Genomic DNA, 16,665 nt, shown 5'->3' with positions numbered 1-16,665 from the left:
CCACCATTTTCTTATTACTGGAGGAGTTGTGATATAACCATGTAATAGCTTTGCAACTAAATTGGAAAATCTCTCAGACCTCATTATTAGTATGAACCTTGTTATTTGGTGTTGAATATTTTGGGCAGATATTTGCTTGAAGTCCTCAAAACATGAAATATCAACTCTTTAGTAAAACACAAATATATATATATTTGGATGTCTTATTTCCTAGACTTGGTTGGGGCATGATGCTCTATTGGTGTCCTTTCCTCCAGCTTATCTTTTAAAGAAATTTGGTTTCTTTAAGTGTGTGTGTGTGTGTCCGTGTCCCTCTTTTCTGATGCATTGATAATTTGTTGTTTGAGGAGCTTGTAATTCTGTATCTCTGATGAAAATATTTTGTCTCTAAATGGAATTTTCTCAAAGCTGGTTATTGTCAGAATTTTATTTAGTATTTTAGCCCCTAAATAGTTTATAGTCTTTTATATATCTGCATGTATGTTTACTTTAAAAAACAATTCTTAAGAAGTAACAATTTTTTAATGATTATCTCAAGAATAGTTAATTGACATTTACATCCATTGGAACTAGAAAAATTAAGTTAGAGACCTCGATTGTATTAGTAAAGTAGGCTGAAATGCTGTGATATACACTCACACAGAACTAGCACTTAAACACTATACAAGTTTACATTTTACTCCTATAACTGCCCTAAATATGTATTTAAGTTGGTGGATGGTTTTTGAAGGAGTCCCATTAAGGGACCCAGGCTAACAGTAAACAACCCTTTCTTGAATGCAGAGAGACACTGTGAAAAATAATAATCAGATTTACTTAATGTTTCCCCATTGTATGTAAGATGCTATTCACAGGGAAGGAAGTCATTACCTGGTATGAAAAGGAGTCTAGTTCTTGAAGGGGGTACTGTGCCATTGTCAGGAAGTTTTCTTCAAATAGTTATATTTTTTAGGAGCCTTTTGCTATTCTGTCTCTAACTAGTAATACATATCCTAATCTAGGGATTTTTTTCAAAATAAGTAACCTTGGGCCCTACTTGTAAGAGTCTGATTTAATAGTTTTGGAATTGTGGTCAGGCATGTTAATTTTGAAAAATCTCCCCAGGTCTGGGTATTTCTTAAGCACACCTGATTAAAAAGTAACATCTTAGATTTTATCAAAGGATAGTCAGAACTACAACTACTAAAATAATTGTGATTTATTAAAGAATCATAAACAGCCTCTTAATAGAGTAATAGAGTTAGACATTAAACTTCAGTAAGGAATCTGTGGATACTTAAATAATTTTTAAAGGGTAATTTAAGCTTGACTAAGGAGTAATGACAATGATTTTATGCAGGGACTACCTTAATATTTTTGGATCACCTTTTATAATAATGCATCATTTAAATATGTCTATGCATCATAAAGTAGTGAAACTAATGTTACGTGTTTCTAAATATTAGCTTCTGGGAATTTCAAACCTTTTGGAGAATAACAAATGTGCTTTTCTTAAGTTGGATTTTTTTTTCCTGTCCTTTTAGAGTTCAGCAGTGCCTAAGACCTGGGTCTCAACAGACCACCTCTCCATTGTGTGGTAAGTTAATATAACTTATTTTGGTGATTTGTGGTGCTCCTTTTTTCTCTTCAGTGCATTGATTAGAACTTTATTCACAAATAATGATATGGGAGAAAGATTGACTAAAGTACCTAGAACTCTAACCTTGGTTTTTGTCTCAGTATGACCAAGGTTCCTTTGGCAGCCTGTAAAATCATTTCTTGAAGAACCAATAGCATCAGTCTCAAGCTAGACTCAAATATCAAAATTTTCGAGTTTGTCATAGTTCAGCAAAATTAAAGGTATTTGCGATAAGACCACTGAGCTCTTGGCCAGTCACCAAACTCAGGAACTTGATTAATGTAGGATTGACTATTCTAGAATAGTACATGGAAAGCCAAGTAGGAGTTAGATTTATCCTTTATATAAATAGATTATGAGTAAGAAATATGTAGACCCTAGTTATCTTCTCTCTATATGATTTGGCTTAAAGATTCTTTTTTCACTTTCCTCTGGCTGTGTAGTCTATGGTGTCTGAAAGAAGCACAACAGTTTAGGCATAGAAAGATGGGGCAGATATTGTCTATAGCTGGGGTAGACAAGGAGACTCGGGGAAAACAGAAGGACCCTGATAGTTCCACTGTCAAACATCCAGGAAGATTTAATTTGCTTTATTTTTATGTTTCAACTTTAAGATATATACTTAATAATAATGATTTGTTAAATACTTTTAGAGTTTAGAGCAGTAAAGGAAACCCAGATATTTCATTAAATAATAGAATTGTGCATGTTTGTATCAAAAGTATACTTTTAAAGAACATTTCATTTGTAACTTTATTCTTTAGGTGTAAGCAATTGCAATTGACTACAGTTCGAGCATTCTTTGATCTTATTGATGCTGATACTAAACAAGTATGTATTTTTAAAATTAAATATTACTTCAGTAAAGTAAAAGCTTTTGTAACAGCAGGGAAGGATTTAATACATTTTTTTTACTTTCATAAAAGTAGATGCCTTATGTTATATAACTAATTAGTTTCAAAATAGAAATATCTTTATTTGTATCTGATAATACTTTGATCACTATGAATAATTAATTGAATGCAGTGAAAATGAAAAAGTGAAAGGATACTTTAAATCTTCCCCCTAATTCTTCACCTTTACTCATTTAAAATTTGATATATATCCTTTTAACTTTAAGGAAAATACTTACTACAAGGTTATCTTTTTTTTTCTTAGTAATATGTTGTAGACTTCATGATCTATCTTACTAGACATTTTTGTTTAAATTTTTTTTAAAAAGCATCTTTACCTTTCTGATAAGAGAAGTTATTCCTATCATTGAATTCATTGAATAACCCACTCTGGCCAAAACTTAAATTATGTACTTCTAGAAGTTGAATCTTTTCTGTAATGAGATTTCACTTATAAACTCTCTAGGCTAGTGATTTGCCAAGTTGTTCAATTAGCAGGACACCTGGAAGTCCTAGTGCCCTTTATAGTATTGCTCTTTCATCTCTTTCTTGTCTGCCAGCAGATATATAGTAGTGGGCACCAAGGATTCCAGCAAAATTCAGGGAATGAACTTACATATTTTTCTGTGAATTGGGAACATACTGCTGTTTTTCATCTTAAGCAGCTCTTTTTTTAACCTCAGGTCATCTTGGAGTCTTTCACTGTTTTATAGAAACATGTTTTGAGAACTATGGTTGTGGCTTCTCCTTTTGGAGAAGAAGTTCCTTGTGTATTAGGTAGTTTTCTTAATTATGACAAAGTATTCAGCTCAGATATTTTTGGATTCTTTCTCTTGAAGGCTCCAATTCTTTGAGAGACTAGTATGTGTGGCTCTTTATCAGTAGATCTCTAGGTAATGCTTTCCTTATTGTGTTTAGAACTTTGCTCTTTTGCTTTCTCTGTTGGAAGTGGGGGGGTAGCGTTTGTGTTTTTTCCTTAACCCTTCAGAAAGCTGCAGAACTACTAGTAGATTAGATGCTTACCTCTCTCCTGAAGAATGCAATAAAAGAGGGACCCCCCCAAAAAGGGAGACCCAGATTGTTGTGTTTTACTACATTTTAAGCCACAAAATACCATATTCAAGTTAGTATATTTATTAAAGTAAATCAGCTTTATAGTATTAACACTGAATTGGTCATGGAATGTAAACATTTTTTAGTTTTCAACCTTGTTTTAATTGTGAGTCTTAACTATGGTCAGTGTCTTTTAGTTTGTTTGAGAGAGTGCAACTAGATATAATAATAGAATCCCTTGAAATTGCAAGACCAGGTTGTATTTGGAATGACATTTGGTAGTCTTAGGGAAAAAAAACCATTTCAGCCCATGAAGGACAATAATAGACAGGTTTAATTCTTAAAAATTGTGCATAGATCTATTTTTTAATTGAAGTATAGTTGACACACTGCATAAAACTAAATTTAATAAATCTTGTTTTCCATTAAGTCCTGAGATGAGAAAATTTTAATACTAGTATGTAATATGTTATAATTCTGGATAGATAAGTATTTTACAGACACATTTTTAAGAGACAAATGAGAAATTTTTGATAACTAATATTGCTAAGAATCAAAATTTGAAACTGAGTTCTATTTCACAAACTCACTATATATAATAGACTGGACTAAATATTAGACAATTAAAAAGTTAGGATATGATTGCTACCTTTCTTTAGTTCCAAACATGTAGTACGAAGAAATCAGAATTAGAGAATAATTTCTGATGGTTATCATAAAAGACCTAGCTCAGGTGCGCTTGGATGGCTCAGTCGGTTAAGCATCCTAATTCAGCTCAAGCCATGATCTCACAGTCTGGGAGTTCGAGCCCCATGTTGGGCTCTGTGCTGACAGCTCAGAGCCTGGAGCTTGCTTTGTATTCTGTGTCTCCCTCTGTCTCTGCCCCTCCTCGACTCACGCCCTGTCTCTCTCTGTCTCTCTCTCAAAAAGAAATAAACATTAAAAAAATTTAAAAAAATAAAAGACATAGCTAAAAACTTATGAATGGATGGATTCCCCAGAGTGAGTAAGGATGGGAGAGTCCTGTCTTAACTAAAATTTTTGGCAGAAAGACCTATTACTTTTAATGTTTGCAAACAGATGTGGCTGCTTAAAAAAAAAAAGTCAGAATTAGTTTTATATTAGATTGAGTTGATTAAAGTCTTGAGTTTGCATTAATGAAGATAAAATTTCAGTGTCCTCTATTGTAGTTATATGATATCTGAAGAACTATATTCTATTTTATATATTGTATCATAAGGAGGACATTAACAAACTTGAGTTTATCCAGGGAAGGCAGTCAGGGTGGTGAGGGTTTGAAATAATTCTGTGAAAAATAGTTGATGTGTTTTTGTTTGTTTTTTTTTTTTTTTGAAATTGTTTAATCTGTAAAATGTTTTATTGGTCTTCAGTTTCTTGAAGGGCTGGCCTCTAACTTCATATAGCAAAGTAACAAGGAGTCAGATTTGGCAGACCATTCTCCATAAGAATTGTTGAAATCGGGTTGTACTAGCTTCCACAAGAGCAAGTTAGAAATAAATGTTCAAGCAAAAGGTGACTTCCTAAGGGATTGAAAAGATTTACTAGACATGGGTCCTCACTGTCGTTTCTTTTTCATCCTCTCACTATGTTACTGAGAAAATCGCTTACCTGTCAGAGCCTCAGCGCTTAAATTAGAGAATTAAATAGTGGTAGATTCTAAATGGATTTTATACCCAGTACTTTTTTTTTCTTTAAGGGAGAAACTGGTATAAAGTTGTAGGTATTTACTGTGCTATGGTATTTTAAAACAGGCAATAAAAAAAAATCCTATTTTCTCTCATTTTCATTTCATGAAAGAAAGGACATTTAGACACAATGAAAGTAAGTAGGACAAAGTAGAGGAAAGTAGTTTCTAAGGAAGTGCAGTTGGCAATTCATATTTTCTCTAATGACCAGTGAATTATTTGTTGTGGGATTGGCACTGGCCTGAGTTTGGAATCAGTGTGTTGGAATCACTAGTAGGGTGGATCTCTTAAGTTCTCATCTGACCCTATACACCTTTGTATATTTTATTCTTAACTGTTACTTAAGAGGTACTGTTGCGTAATGATTAATGTCATGGGTTCTGGAGCCAGACTGCCTGGGTTTGAATCCTGACCCAGACTCTGAATAGGAATGTGACCTTGGGCAAGTTCCTTAATTTCTGCCTGCTTTTGGTTTCTTTGTAAAAATGAAAATGTAAAGGTTATTATCTCCTAGAGCTCTTGCGACGCTTAAATGAGTTAATAACATATTAAGTACTTAGAACAGTGCCTGACCCAGAGTAAATAACTCTTGGTTCTTATTGTTATTATTTGAAGCAAAGTTTTATTGAACTATCACAATGGATACAAAAAGATGCAGAATGTATCCTTCTTTCTAGATAACTCAAAATCCCAAGAAGAAATTGTCAGTTTTGAATCACCACTTTATAAGACATCCAGCAAAACACTTTGAGGAAAATCCAGCAATAATTTCTGACTTAACAGGTTGGTGGTAATAACATGTTTTTATTTTAAATCAAGTTTTGATTATTATTTTTAGGTAAATTTATTATTAGCAGACAAAGTCTTTGAAACTTTGGTATTTCAGGTACTGTAATTCTGTTATATCTTATTAATTTTTCTGTGATAGTTTCTGATGAGGTTCTTGGTTAAGGAAGGGAAGAGTAGAAAAACAATTTATAAGATGTGGCTGATAAAAATTTTGTCCTCAAAATAACATGACAAGTAGAAAAAACTTAAAGATAGAGTTAAATGTCTCTATTCTCCTGACAGTCCCATAAAATAATTAATCTTTACTTAGGTTTTCAGTATCAGTCATTTTTCAGTCTTCTTTTAGTGTAACAGCGTATCTTTTGCTGTTAACATATTACCTGTCATACTCAGTTTGGAAAATGAAATAATTTATTTCCTTTTTATTGATACTTTCTTAGAGTTAAAGACACCAGATAAATTTAAGATGCTTTCCTTGATGTGAATGCTAGTTGCTAATGAGCATATAGATAACATCTTACTGGATTTTTTATTTTAAAATAGCCATTGTTCAGGAAACCCTGTTTTTCAAATCCTGCTGTAATTGAGAAGTAGTTCAAAAAAAGAAGTATATTTCATGAGCATTCAGTAAAAGAAATTGTTTAATGTTTCAAAATTAATTTCCTTTACCTTAGGGACATCTATGTGGGTTCCAGTAAAAGTGTCCAAATGGACCTATGTGGCTTATAATGTAAGTATACCATCAATGGATTTTTTTTACTTTTTCTCAAAAACATTTTACTATTTATCTTTAAAAGTTAAAGACTCTTTTAAAAAGATAACTATATATCATTTTCCCACATTAAAACAATTTAATGAAAATTCCTTAATATCTAGTTAGTGTTATCCACTATCCATATCCACAGTTATCCACTTTTATCTAATTGTCAAATTTTTTGTTTCTCAGTTTGTTTAAATTAGAGTACAAGTATCCACATATTGTCATTTGTTGATATGTCTCTTATTCCTCTTTTAATCTCTCATACTTCCTCTACCCCATTCTTTCCTTGCAGCTTATTTGTTGAAAAAACAAGTCATTCGTCCTCTGGAGTTTCACAGTCTTGATTTTGCTGATTGCATTCCCTTATATGCATTCCCTTATATTCCTCATTGCATGCCATTTATATATTCCTTTGTCTACTCTTCTGGTGACTTAGTTTGTGGATCAGATTCAATTGCTTGATCAGAGTCAGCTTTTGTTTTGGCTACTCTTATTTTGTGATGTTAGCAGCTATTGATGAAGAATGCCTAGAGTCATTAATTCATTTAGGGGGATGCAAAAATGGTGGCACTCTAATTTGATTATTTTTTCTTTATTAAGTGGAGCACTGTATTGGGAAATTTCTCATCTAAATTTATCAGAAGTGGAACATAATCACAAAAGGAAAAAATTAAAATTGCCGGTATCTTTGGGTCTTATATTTACTGGTTTTCAGAATAGCTAGTTGGCTCACAAGCCTCCTCCATCAGTAATCGTAAATGGTTTGGGGGACTTTTTCTTCTAGTATTATTATGAACTCATACTTCAAACATGTTTGCACTTCCATCTAAACTATTAAAGTAGTTCTGTCTTTGACCAGTGGAAGGCATTTCAAGTTAGGCTTCTGAATCTTTTTGGTAAAGCTTTTCTTTAGTTGTCTTTGATAGTTTATTCCCTATCTAGTATGAGAAGATATTTGAGCTCATTTTGCACATTTCCTGCCGCGTACTTTGAATCAGCTTTTTCTCTAAGGAGCTCTTAATATTATTTGGTGTCTAAAAACCATAATTTGGGCACTAGAGATGTTTATGGCTAGTGGGTTAGCATTTCTAGGCCTTTTCAGTGGACAGAGTTAAGAAATGTATTTTATCTTGATCATAAGGCCAAAACCTCAACCCAAACAATATTTCCAGGAAAAATTCGGGACTACAGGGTACTTGATACCCCTGTCTTATATCTGTCTTACATCTTCCCACTCCTAGAATATTGGTTCTTAACAATACCAAGAATGATAAAACTAGAATAATTACTCATTGCTTTATCTGGATATTTGAATGATGAATTTATCTACTCTCTTAATAGTTTTATTATGTTTTCCCTTTTTTGTTTTTTAGGAATCTGATAAGATATATTTTACATTTCCTCTTGCAAATCATAGAAAAATCTACACTCATGTATATTGTCAGAGCACCATGCTGGTAAGATGATTGGCACATCTTATGTAAATTTAAAAAGTTAGGTTTTTAAAGATTTGACTAATATCTAATAGATATCCTCTAGCTATGAGCTATTAATCAAATCTAATAAGTTGAAAAATATTTGTCTGGAACGGAGTTTTGATTAAAAAATATTAATCATTGTTCCTTTGACTGATAATTTACTACGAAATTATACTCTTGGTTCTAGTTTAAGTCTTTCACATTGTTTTTCTGCCTTACTTTCACTGTATTTAGGATGAAGGAATTCAGTTCAATCTCCTTTAATTTTTTTTTTTTGAATTGAATAAAATATTTTATTTTATTTTATTTTTTTAATATATGAAATTTATTGTCAAAATGGTTTCCATACAACACCCAGTGCTCATCCCAAAAGGTGCCCTCCTCAATACCCATCACCCACCCTCCCCTCCCTCCCACCCCCCCAATCTCCTTTAATTTTAAAATTCACAGATATATTTAAGCAAAGCTGTTCTGTATGAAGTAAATACTGTTTTTCCATTGGCTACCACACTAAAATTGCAGGGTTTTTTATACCAAACATTTTCTAAAATAATAACTTTGTTACAGTGTTACCTAGACAAAGAGTTAACAAAATGATTATTTTTCTTATTTTTAATGAGTACCTACTATGTTAGACATTATAAAAAATATGTTAAATGCTATAGCATGCCTTTGTTATATTAGGAATATTTAAGTAATTATCAGCATACTTTCGGGAACTTGTTTCCCAATTTGGGTTCTTTTCCCTCTTTTTTTGAAAAAAGTTTTTTTTTTTTTTCATTTCCCAGGATTCTTCACTTTGTCTATGCATTTTTCATAATTTATTTCCTCTTCACCCTTTTGTTGGATTGTTTGTATTATTTGGAACTAGAATCTCACGTGTCACTTTCTTGGTAAATACTGCCATTTGATATTTTGTAAAATCTTTAGAAAAGATTATAGGCAAGCATTATGGGGTAGATGCTAATGAAAACTAATTTTAGTGGGATGACCAGAGTTTTGTGTCTCTCACAGAGACTAGCATCTCTTAGCCTAAAATCTGTATGGGCAGTTTATCTTAGGAGAATCTAGCCCTTAGACTGCTGTCTTAAAATATCCAAACTCACTTAATACTTAAATTCCAAATTACAGTGTTAGTATTACATTGAGAAAAATCCTTGCCAAAGTTCAAATTATCCATTTGACATATTGGAGGATTTCTTTTCTGTAATTAAGGTCCATGGGTATTAATTAGGATAGTAGTGAATTTTTAAAATATTTTCAATTTGTATTATAGAAGTTTTCTTTCAATCATATAAAAGTAGAATATGATAATGAAATCTCACATAATCATCACATAGCTTTAACAACACTGCCATTCTTGTTTATACTTTCCTCACTTTTTTTTTGACTGAACCATGTTTAAAGCAAATTCTAGGCATTTTATCATTTCATCGTTAAATACTTCAATATGTTTTTCTAACAGATAAGAATTGTGCATGTTACTATAATACCATTTTCATCCAATAAAATTAATTATTAATGCCTTAATATCATGTGATACCCAGTCCATGTTGAATTTTCTTCTCATTCAATTAATTCTACATCGGTTTATTTGAATCAGAATCTAAAAAGTACACATGTTGCATTTGATTCATGGATCCTAAGTCTCTTTTATAACAGCTCCTCTTTACTACCCCCCCCCCCCACCATTTATTTAAGAAAGTGGGTTATATGTTCTACAGAATTCCCATATTCTGGGTTTAGCTGATTGTATTCTTTTTTTTTAAGTTTATTTATTTATTTTGAGAGAGCCAAGTGGGGGTGGGGCAGAGAGAGAGGGAAAGAGAGAGACTCCACCACCCCCCCCCCCCAACACAAGGGCTCAGTCTCCAGAACCATGAGATCATGAGCTGAAATCAGGAGTCTGATACTCAACCAACTAAGCCACCCAGGTACCCCTAGCTGACTGTATTCTTATGGTATCATTTTTTTTTCAATGTGTATTTATTTTTGAGAGAGAGAGAGAGCGTGAGCATGGTAGAGAGAGGGAGACAGAGGATCCAAAGCAGGCTCTGTGTGAGAGCTTTGATTTTTGATTAATTATCATTTTTTGTGGCAAGAATGTTTTATAAGTAGAACTGTGTACTTATTAGAAGATCTATAATATCTGGTTGTCCCACTTTAGTGACCTAAAGACTTATCAGTGGACTAGGGTGGTATCAGCATGATATATCTTTTATAAAGTTCCTAATCAATTTTTTACCTAACAGTTTTAGCAGCCATTGAGAGCATTGTTTTTTACTGTAGATGTATTTCTTTTTAGATCTATAAATTTTATGATCAAGTAGCATTTTCTGTATACCTTAGGAATTAGTTGGCATTTTTTGAGTGACTTTTTCTAAGATTTTTAATATAATTTTTATAATTAGTTGAGTTAGGGATGCTTACTAGATGACCTGAAATTGTTCTTTTGACACCTTATAGATTATATCAACATGGTGTTTTAGGATGCGCTTGAATAATACTTTTTCAATTTGTTAATAAATAAGTCAGAATTCACTATACACTGAAGTGTAAATAGTGTGGAATATTAGCAACTTTCATATTAAGGGTTATCTTAGGATAGGCTCCCTGCAAAAACCCATTACAAAAGTGGGTTGGATCTTTAGAGCTTGCTGGACTTTTCTTGTCTAAGCTATGCAGATTTTTTTTTTTTTTTTTTTTTTTTTTTGCCTTTTTAATATTACGTTATTCTGGGAAACACAGGCACCTGATACAGAAGTTTGGTAAGTATTTTGCCTGCAGTGGAGAGCAGACAAATACCACATTGTTTTTTGTTTCCTTTCAGCTTTCTTTTCTGTATTCTTGGAAAATGTCTTGAAATTGTATTTAAGCCCCATGAGAGCAGAGATGGTGTCTGTCTCATTTATCATTTTCCTTAGAGGCTTAGCATGATTCCATGGTTCTAGAATGGACTTTGTAAATACTGGTTGAATGAAGGGATTAATTTCTTTTTCATTGTCCTCTCTGTTTTTACTAAAGCAAATTTTATGTAGCTATCTGAGCAGTGTTTTTTATCCTCTTACACCTTGGTGTAGGATTTCAGTAGTTGGATCATCACATCTTGGAACATTGCTCTTACTACTTCCTTTGGTCTTTTAGTCCTACTGCTTTTAAACTACTGAAGATAAATAACGTAATATTGTTAAACTATCACTACCATCTCTGCAGCATTCCCCTGCTACCCGGATAAAGTAATAACTAGCTTTTGTTTTGAGCCCTTGCAGTTGTGCTTCAACCCAAACACATTCTCAATTACATAGAAGTTTTGCATGATAATCAAATAAGTACCCAACAATAAACTAACAAGCTATACTTAGAATAATTGCTATTTTTAATTACTTGGCTCTGGATTTTTTTTTTTTTTTTTTCTATTTTTATAAAAGTCCACCTTGGGGGCGCCTGGGTGGCTCAGTCGGTTGAGCGTCCGACTTCGGCTCAGATCATGATCTCACAGCTCGTGAGTTCAAGCCCCGTGTTGGGCTCTGTGCTGACAGCTCAGAGCCTGGAGCCTGCTTCGGATTCTGTCTCCCTCTCTCTCTGTCCCTATCCCACTTGCATTCTGTCACTGTCTCTCTCAAAAATAAACATTAAAAAAAATTAAAAAAAAAAAAAGTCCACCTCTAGGTGATCATTCTTCTGTTTTTACTTAAAATGTAGGTTACTTACTATGTAACTACCTAATTAAAGTATGGACGTTTCTGAACTCTGGAAGTGTTGGTTCAAAAATTAGAATTACTTAGGCAATATGCTGTTCAGAGGTCACTCTTTCTCTTACTGCTGTTCTAGGTTATTTGCTTACCTATCTATGTTGACATCAGACGTCTTTGCCTACCCTTGACCTATATGACTTTTGACAACTGCTTAGAAATGTTTCTCAATAACAAGTTGCTATTTTATGTTTCCATTGTGCCTACTAACCCTATAACATAACAGTAAAATGTTAAAGCTGACTATTTTATATAATTATTTTCTATAATATTTTATGTGCTTTGTGTTATTAATCAACAGGATACAAATAGTTGGATATTTGGCTGCATAAACAGCACTTCTATGTGGTAAGTCTTTTGAACTTTGATTGTTCATTTTTCTCAATATAAATAATACAAATCATACCGCACTTTTTAGAATAGCTTCATACATTATTAAACTCATTTTGCTGCTATACTAAATTGTAGTATTGATTTTAAAATGAAAAAGAAAGGAAATTAACACCAATAATATTTGCAAACATTGAAATAGTTAGTTGCTAGGAAAAACATTTTTTTTTGTATACTAAAGTCTTTATAGATAAGAGTATATTGGATTAGATTTACTGGACTTAACTTCGTTAGAACTTTCACTGATAGGTCTGTAGCTGGTTTCTTTTTCCTCTGAAGCTTATTTATAAATTATAGTATTTTAATATATTTGTTCTTTAATTATATTTTCATATTCATTTCAAAGCCGACAAGGGATTGATTTATCATGGAAAGCTGAACTGCTGCCAACAATTAAGGTAAATTATGGCTTTAGAATTTTAATATCCAGTGGAAAAAAATACTAAAAAGACTTGCATCTATAGGCATTTTAGAGTATGGTCTTCTATGAATTCATCTAAGTATTAAGTAAACTTGAGATTTGCTAACATAAATTTTAGAAATATTTTCTCTGGTAATATATTTAATGGAGAATAACATGAATTTTTTTTTTTTTTTTTTTTTTTTTTACTTTCAGAGGTAAAAACTGTAAGTTAACACTTTTCTAAATAAAATTTAGGGATGCCTGGGTTGCTCAGTCAGTTAAGCGTCTGGGTTAAGCATCTGACTTCGGCTTAGGTCATGATCTCACGGTTTGTGGGTTTTAGCCCCTCGCCTGGCTCTGTGCTGACAGCTCAGAGCCTGGAGCCTGCTTCAGATTCTGTGTCTGCCCCTCCCCCACTTGCACTCTGTCTCTCTCTCTCTCTCTCTGTCTCTCCCCCTCAAAAATAAATAATAAAAATTAATAAAATTAAATTTGTATATTATAGCATCATACCAAGAGCTAGATAAATTTTTAAAATTGAATTTGAGAGTATGTTTGGAATGGTCTATCTTAAAATAGAAGCTGAGTAGTAGTTTGAGTTTTGGAGAGGACTTACAGTAGGGAAGTGAGCATCTTAAAGAGGTGCAAAGTAATTTTCCACATCAACTTCAACATCACTTTGTGGTCAAGCACTTGGATAACTCTACTTTATCTAGTACTCCATGGGATTTATTTAATTGTTAGTGATTTCCTTAACTCTGACAGGTCAGCAAGTCTTTTTACAAAAGGTTAATATTGTTGGGAAAATAAAACAGTTCTAAAATTTGATGAAAATATCCATTGTAATTTCCAAATTGTATTTATTATAACCCATAATATTATATCAGGATTGGTAATTTTTAGTCTTCAAGTAAATTTATACTTTAAAAATGTATTTTCAGGGGCGCCTGGGTGGCTCAGTCTGTTAAGCTTCTGACTTTGGCTCAGGTCATGATCTCACAGTTCTTGGGTCCCAACCCCACATCAGGCCCTGTGCTGATAGCTCAGAACCTAGAGCCTGCTTTGGATTCTGTGTTTCCCTCTCTCTCTGTCCCTCCCCTCCTTGAGCTTTCTGTCAAAAATGAACACCAAAAAAAATTTTTTTTTAATGTATTTTCATAATGAATCCTAGCCTCATAAACTTGAAAGTGAAGCCATCTGGGGCACCTGGGTGGCTCATTTGGTTAGGCTTCTGATTCTTGATTTCAGCTCACATCATGGTCTCATGGTTCTTGAGTTCAAGCCTGACAACAGGCTCTGGGGTGATGGTGTGGAGGCTGCTTGGAATTTCTCTTCTTCCCTCTCTGCCCCTCCTCTGCTCTCTCTCTCTCTCTCAAAATAAATCAATAAATTTTGAAAAATAATAAATAAATTTTAAAAAAGAAAGTGAAGCCATCTGGTTGGTCCCAGTCATCTCCCACTCGTTTAGTTAATTTGTGTTCATGAATGTTTATATTTTTATGTATAGTCAACTTTACTAACAGAGAGGAATGACAGAATGAATAATTGCTAGTTACTTCACACTTGACTTTGAAATGGTTGCAATTTTTTCTGTCACCTTGGTCATCCTTACTTTGTGCATATTCAGTCATGTGGCTTTGTATTTAAGAGACAAGTATTATAGGAAAGTGATTACATTCACATGAACATTTAATGTCTCTCACGGATTCTACTTTAATGTAGGCAGGAGCAAAACAAACAAAAGTATTAGGGTATAACTCATAATCATTCATAAATCTTTCCTTGAATTTCCAATTTGGATATCCTAACCAATCTGTTATTTAAGAGTTCGGAGGAAATAAATGATTAAAATCTGATAGAGGAGCACCTGGGTAACTCAGTTAAGCGTCTGACTCTTGATTTTTGGCTCAGGTCATGATTTCACAGTTCATGACTTCAAGCCCACTGTCACTGCAGAGCCTGCTTGGGATTCTCTCTCTCCACGCCTGCCCCACTCATGGCTCTCTCTCTAAGTAAACTTAAAAAAAAAAGAAAACCCTGATAGGATATTACTTTGCTCCTATTTTTAAAAAGTTAGTTTTTAAATAATAAAATCCTTATAATATATGTTTGATCTCAAAGATTAAACAATGTATTCATCTAGTTCTGGACCCCTATGTGTTTCTTCTAAATGTAAGAAATAGCTGGCTGAACAGCAGGAGAACAAGCTATTCCAGCTGCTTTTTATAGTGAATGCTGAAAGAGGTTGTCAGACAATGTTAAAAGCCTACTGAAATTTAGAAGGGGGAAAATGGAAGAAGGAAGTTTAGAAAACAAGGATTATAATATTCTTCAATCTTTGGTGTCCTCATCTGAAGAAGATTATAATTATTAAACATAAATTTTTCCATTTTCATGAAAATCAAAATTATGTATGTGTTAGCCATTTGTAAAAAGAACACAATTATTTTGTCATCAAGTTGAAGGGAAAAGATTAATAAGATTTTGTGGATTTTATTTATATCATCTCAATGAAAGCAATGTTAGGTTCATAGAATCATACCACTTTTAGCATTGCTGCTGACTGAACTGTAATAAATAGAAGAGTCCAGCATAGCACTTGTAAATTCAGTTTTTAAATGCCAATCCCATGGAATTTTTCTTCCGTGGGTACAATGAAGAAGTTTCTTCAAAACACAACACAGCAGGCCAAGAATTTGGTAAGCCAAAATGGATTTATTGTTGAAAACAAACACAAAAATTAACTTTCTAAAGATACCTACCTTATATGAGAAAACTATCTTGTCACCATTTTGCCTTAATCATACTTTAGCATCATAGCCTTGCTCTGCAAACAGCAGCAGAACTTAGAGGGTTTCTGACATCGAAACCTGGAGCCCAACGTGGGACTTGAACTCATGACCCTGAGATCAAGACCTGAGCTGAGATCAGGAATTGGACACTTCACTGACTAAGCTGCCCAGGCTCCCCAAAACTTGGTGTTTGATTTCCAGTGTGTATTGTCCCAGCATTAAGGGCATTTTAAAATCCCTTAAAACACTGAAAAATTTCCAAACTTCATGTTAATCTTATTTGTCAATATAACAATTGCATGAATTATTATATTGTTCATACCTACTAACATTATAACTATATGAGAATTTTATAAGGAAATTTTTTGGCACTGTTACCTTTTCAGAGTATTCTGATCCTAAAAATAATTCTTGAGAAAAAATTATTCTTGCAAATAAATAACAAAAGCTATTGGATAACTACACAAAGTAACCATGGTTCTTTCTAATTATTCTTTTATAATTAATCTACCATTTGTCTGGGTAGTCTCAATTGCCTGTCACTGTGATTTTTGAGACCTCTTTAAGGCCTTTTCATTTACAGTAGAATGTATTAAGTCTTGTTGAGACTGCCAAGTAGAGGTGAAGCCTAGGAGTTTAAAAACACTCACAGGTGAATCTGGTCAGGTTGTTAGAGGGCCACTTGTTAACAGTTCTGTAGCTTCAGCACCTTTGTTCTACTTGCCCACATATGTGCTTCTGAAAAACACGGGAGAAAGTTAACTGCAGAAATTTCTTAATGCATACAAATTGTTACCACATATAACTACTTCTATCCCCACTCCTACTTCCAGGAAAAAAAAACTGGATTTAAAAACTATATTTGGGGGCACCTGGGTGGCTCAGTCGATCAAGCGTCCAACTCTTGATTTTTGCTCATGATCTCATGGTTCATAGGATTGAGCTCCCCAGTGATCTCTGCACTGACAGCGTGGAGCCTGCTTGGGATTCTCTTTTCTTTTCTCTCTGCTCCTCTCCTGCTCGTGGTCTCT

General features: G+C 33.3%; 1 protein-coding gene across 1 annotated transcript in view; it reads left to right on the top strand.

Annotated features, from left to right (window-relative positions):
* Positions 1 to 16,665, top strand: part of PGAP1 (post-GPI attachment to proteins inositol deacylase 1) — a 78,607-nt gene that overhangs the window by 33,145 nt on the left and 28,797 nt on the right. Inside the window, exons 6-12 of the mRNA XM_042949555.1 lie at positions 1,524 to 1,576; positions 2,383 to 2,449; positions 5,948 to 6,053; positions 6,734 to 6,789; positions 8,193 to 8,276; positions 12,351 to 12,397; positions 12,786 to 12,837. Of these exons, the coding sequence (XP_042805489.1) occupies positions 1,524 to 1,576; positions 2,383 to 2,449; positions 5,948 to 6,053; positions 6,734 to 6,789; positions 8,193 to 8,276; positions 12,351 to 12,397; positions 12,786 to 12,837 (465 nt within the window). The remainder of the gene's footprint in view (positions 1 to 1,523; positions 1,577 to 2,382; positions 2,450 to 5,947; positions 6,054 to 6,733; positions 6,790 to 8,192; positions 8,277 to 12,350; positions 12,398 to 12,785; positions 12,838 to 16,665) is intronic.

Source organism: Panthera leo, chromosome C1, assembly GCF_018350215.1.
Source record: "Panthera leo isolate Ple1 chromosome C1, P.leo_Ple1_pat1.1, whole genome shotgun sequence".
Taxonomy (NCBI): Eukaryota; Metazoa; Chordata; class Mammalia; order Carnivora; family Felidae; genus Panthera; species Panthera leo.
Note: the sequence above shows the minus strand (reverse complement) of the source record. Positions and strands in the feature narration are given on the sequence as shown.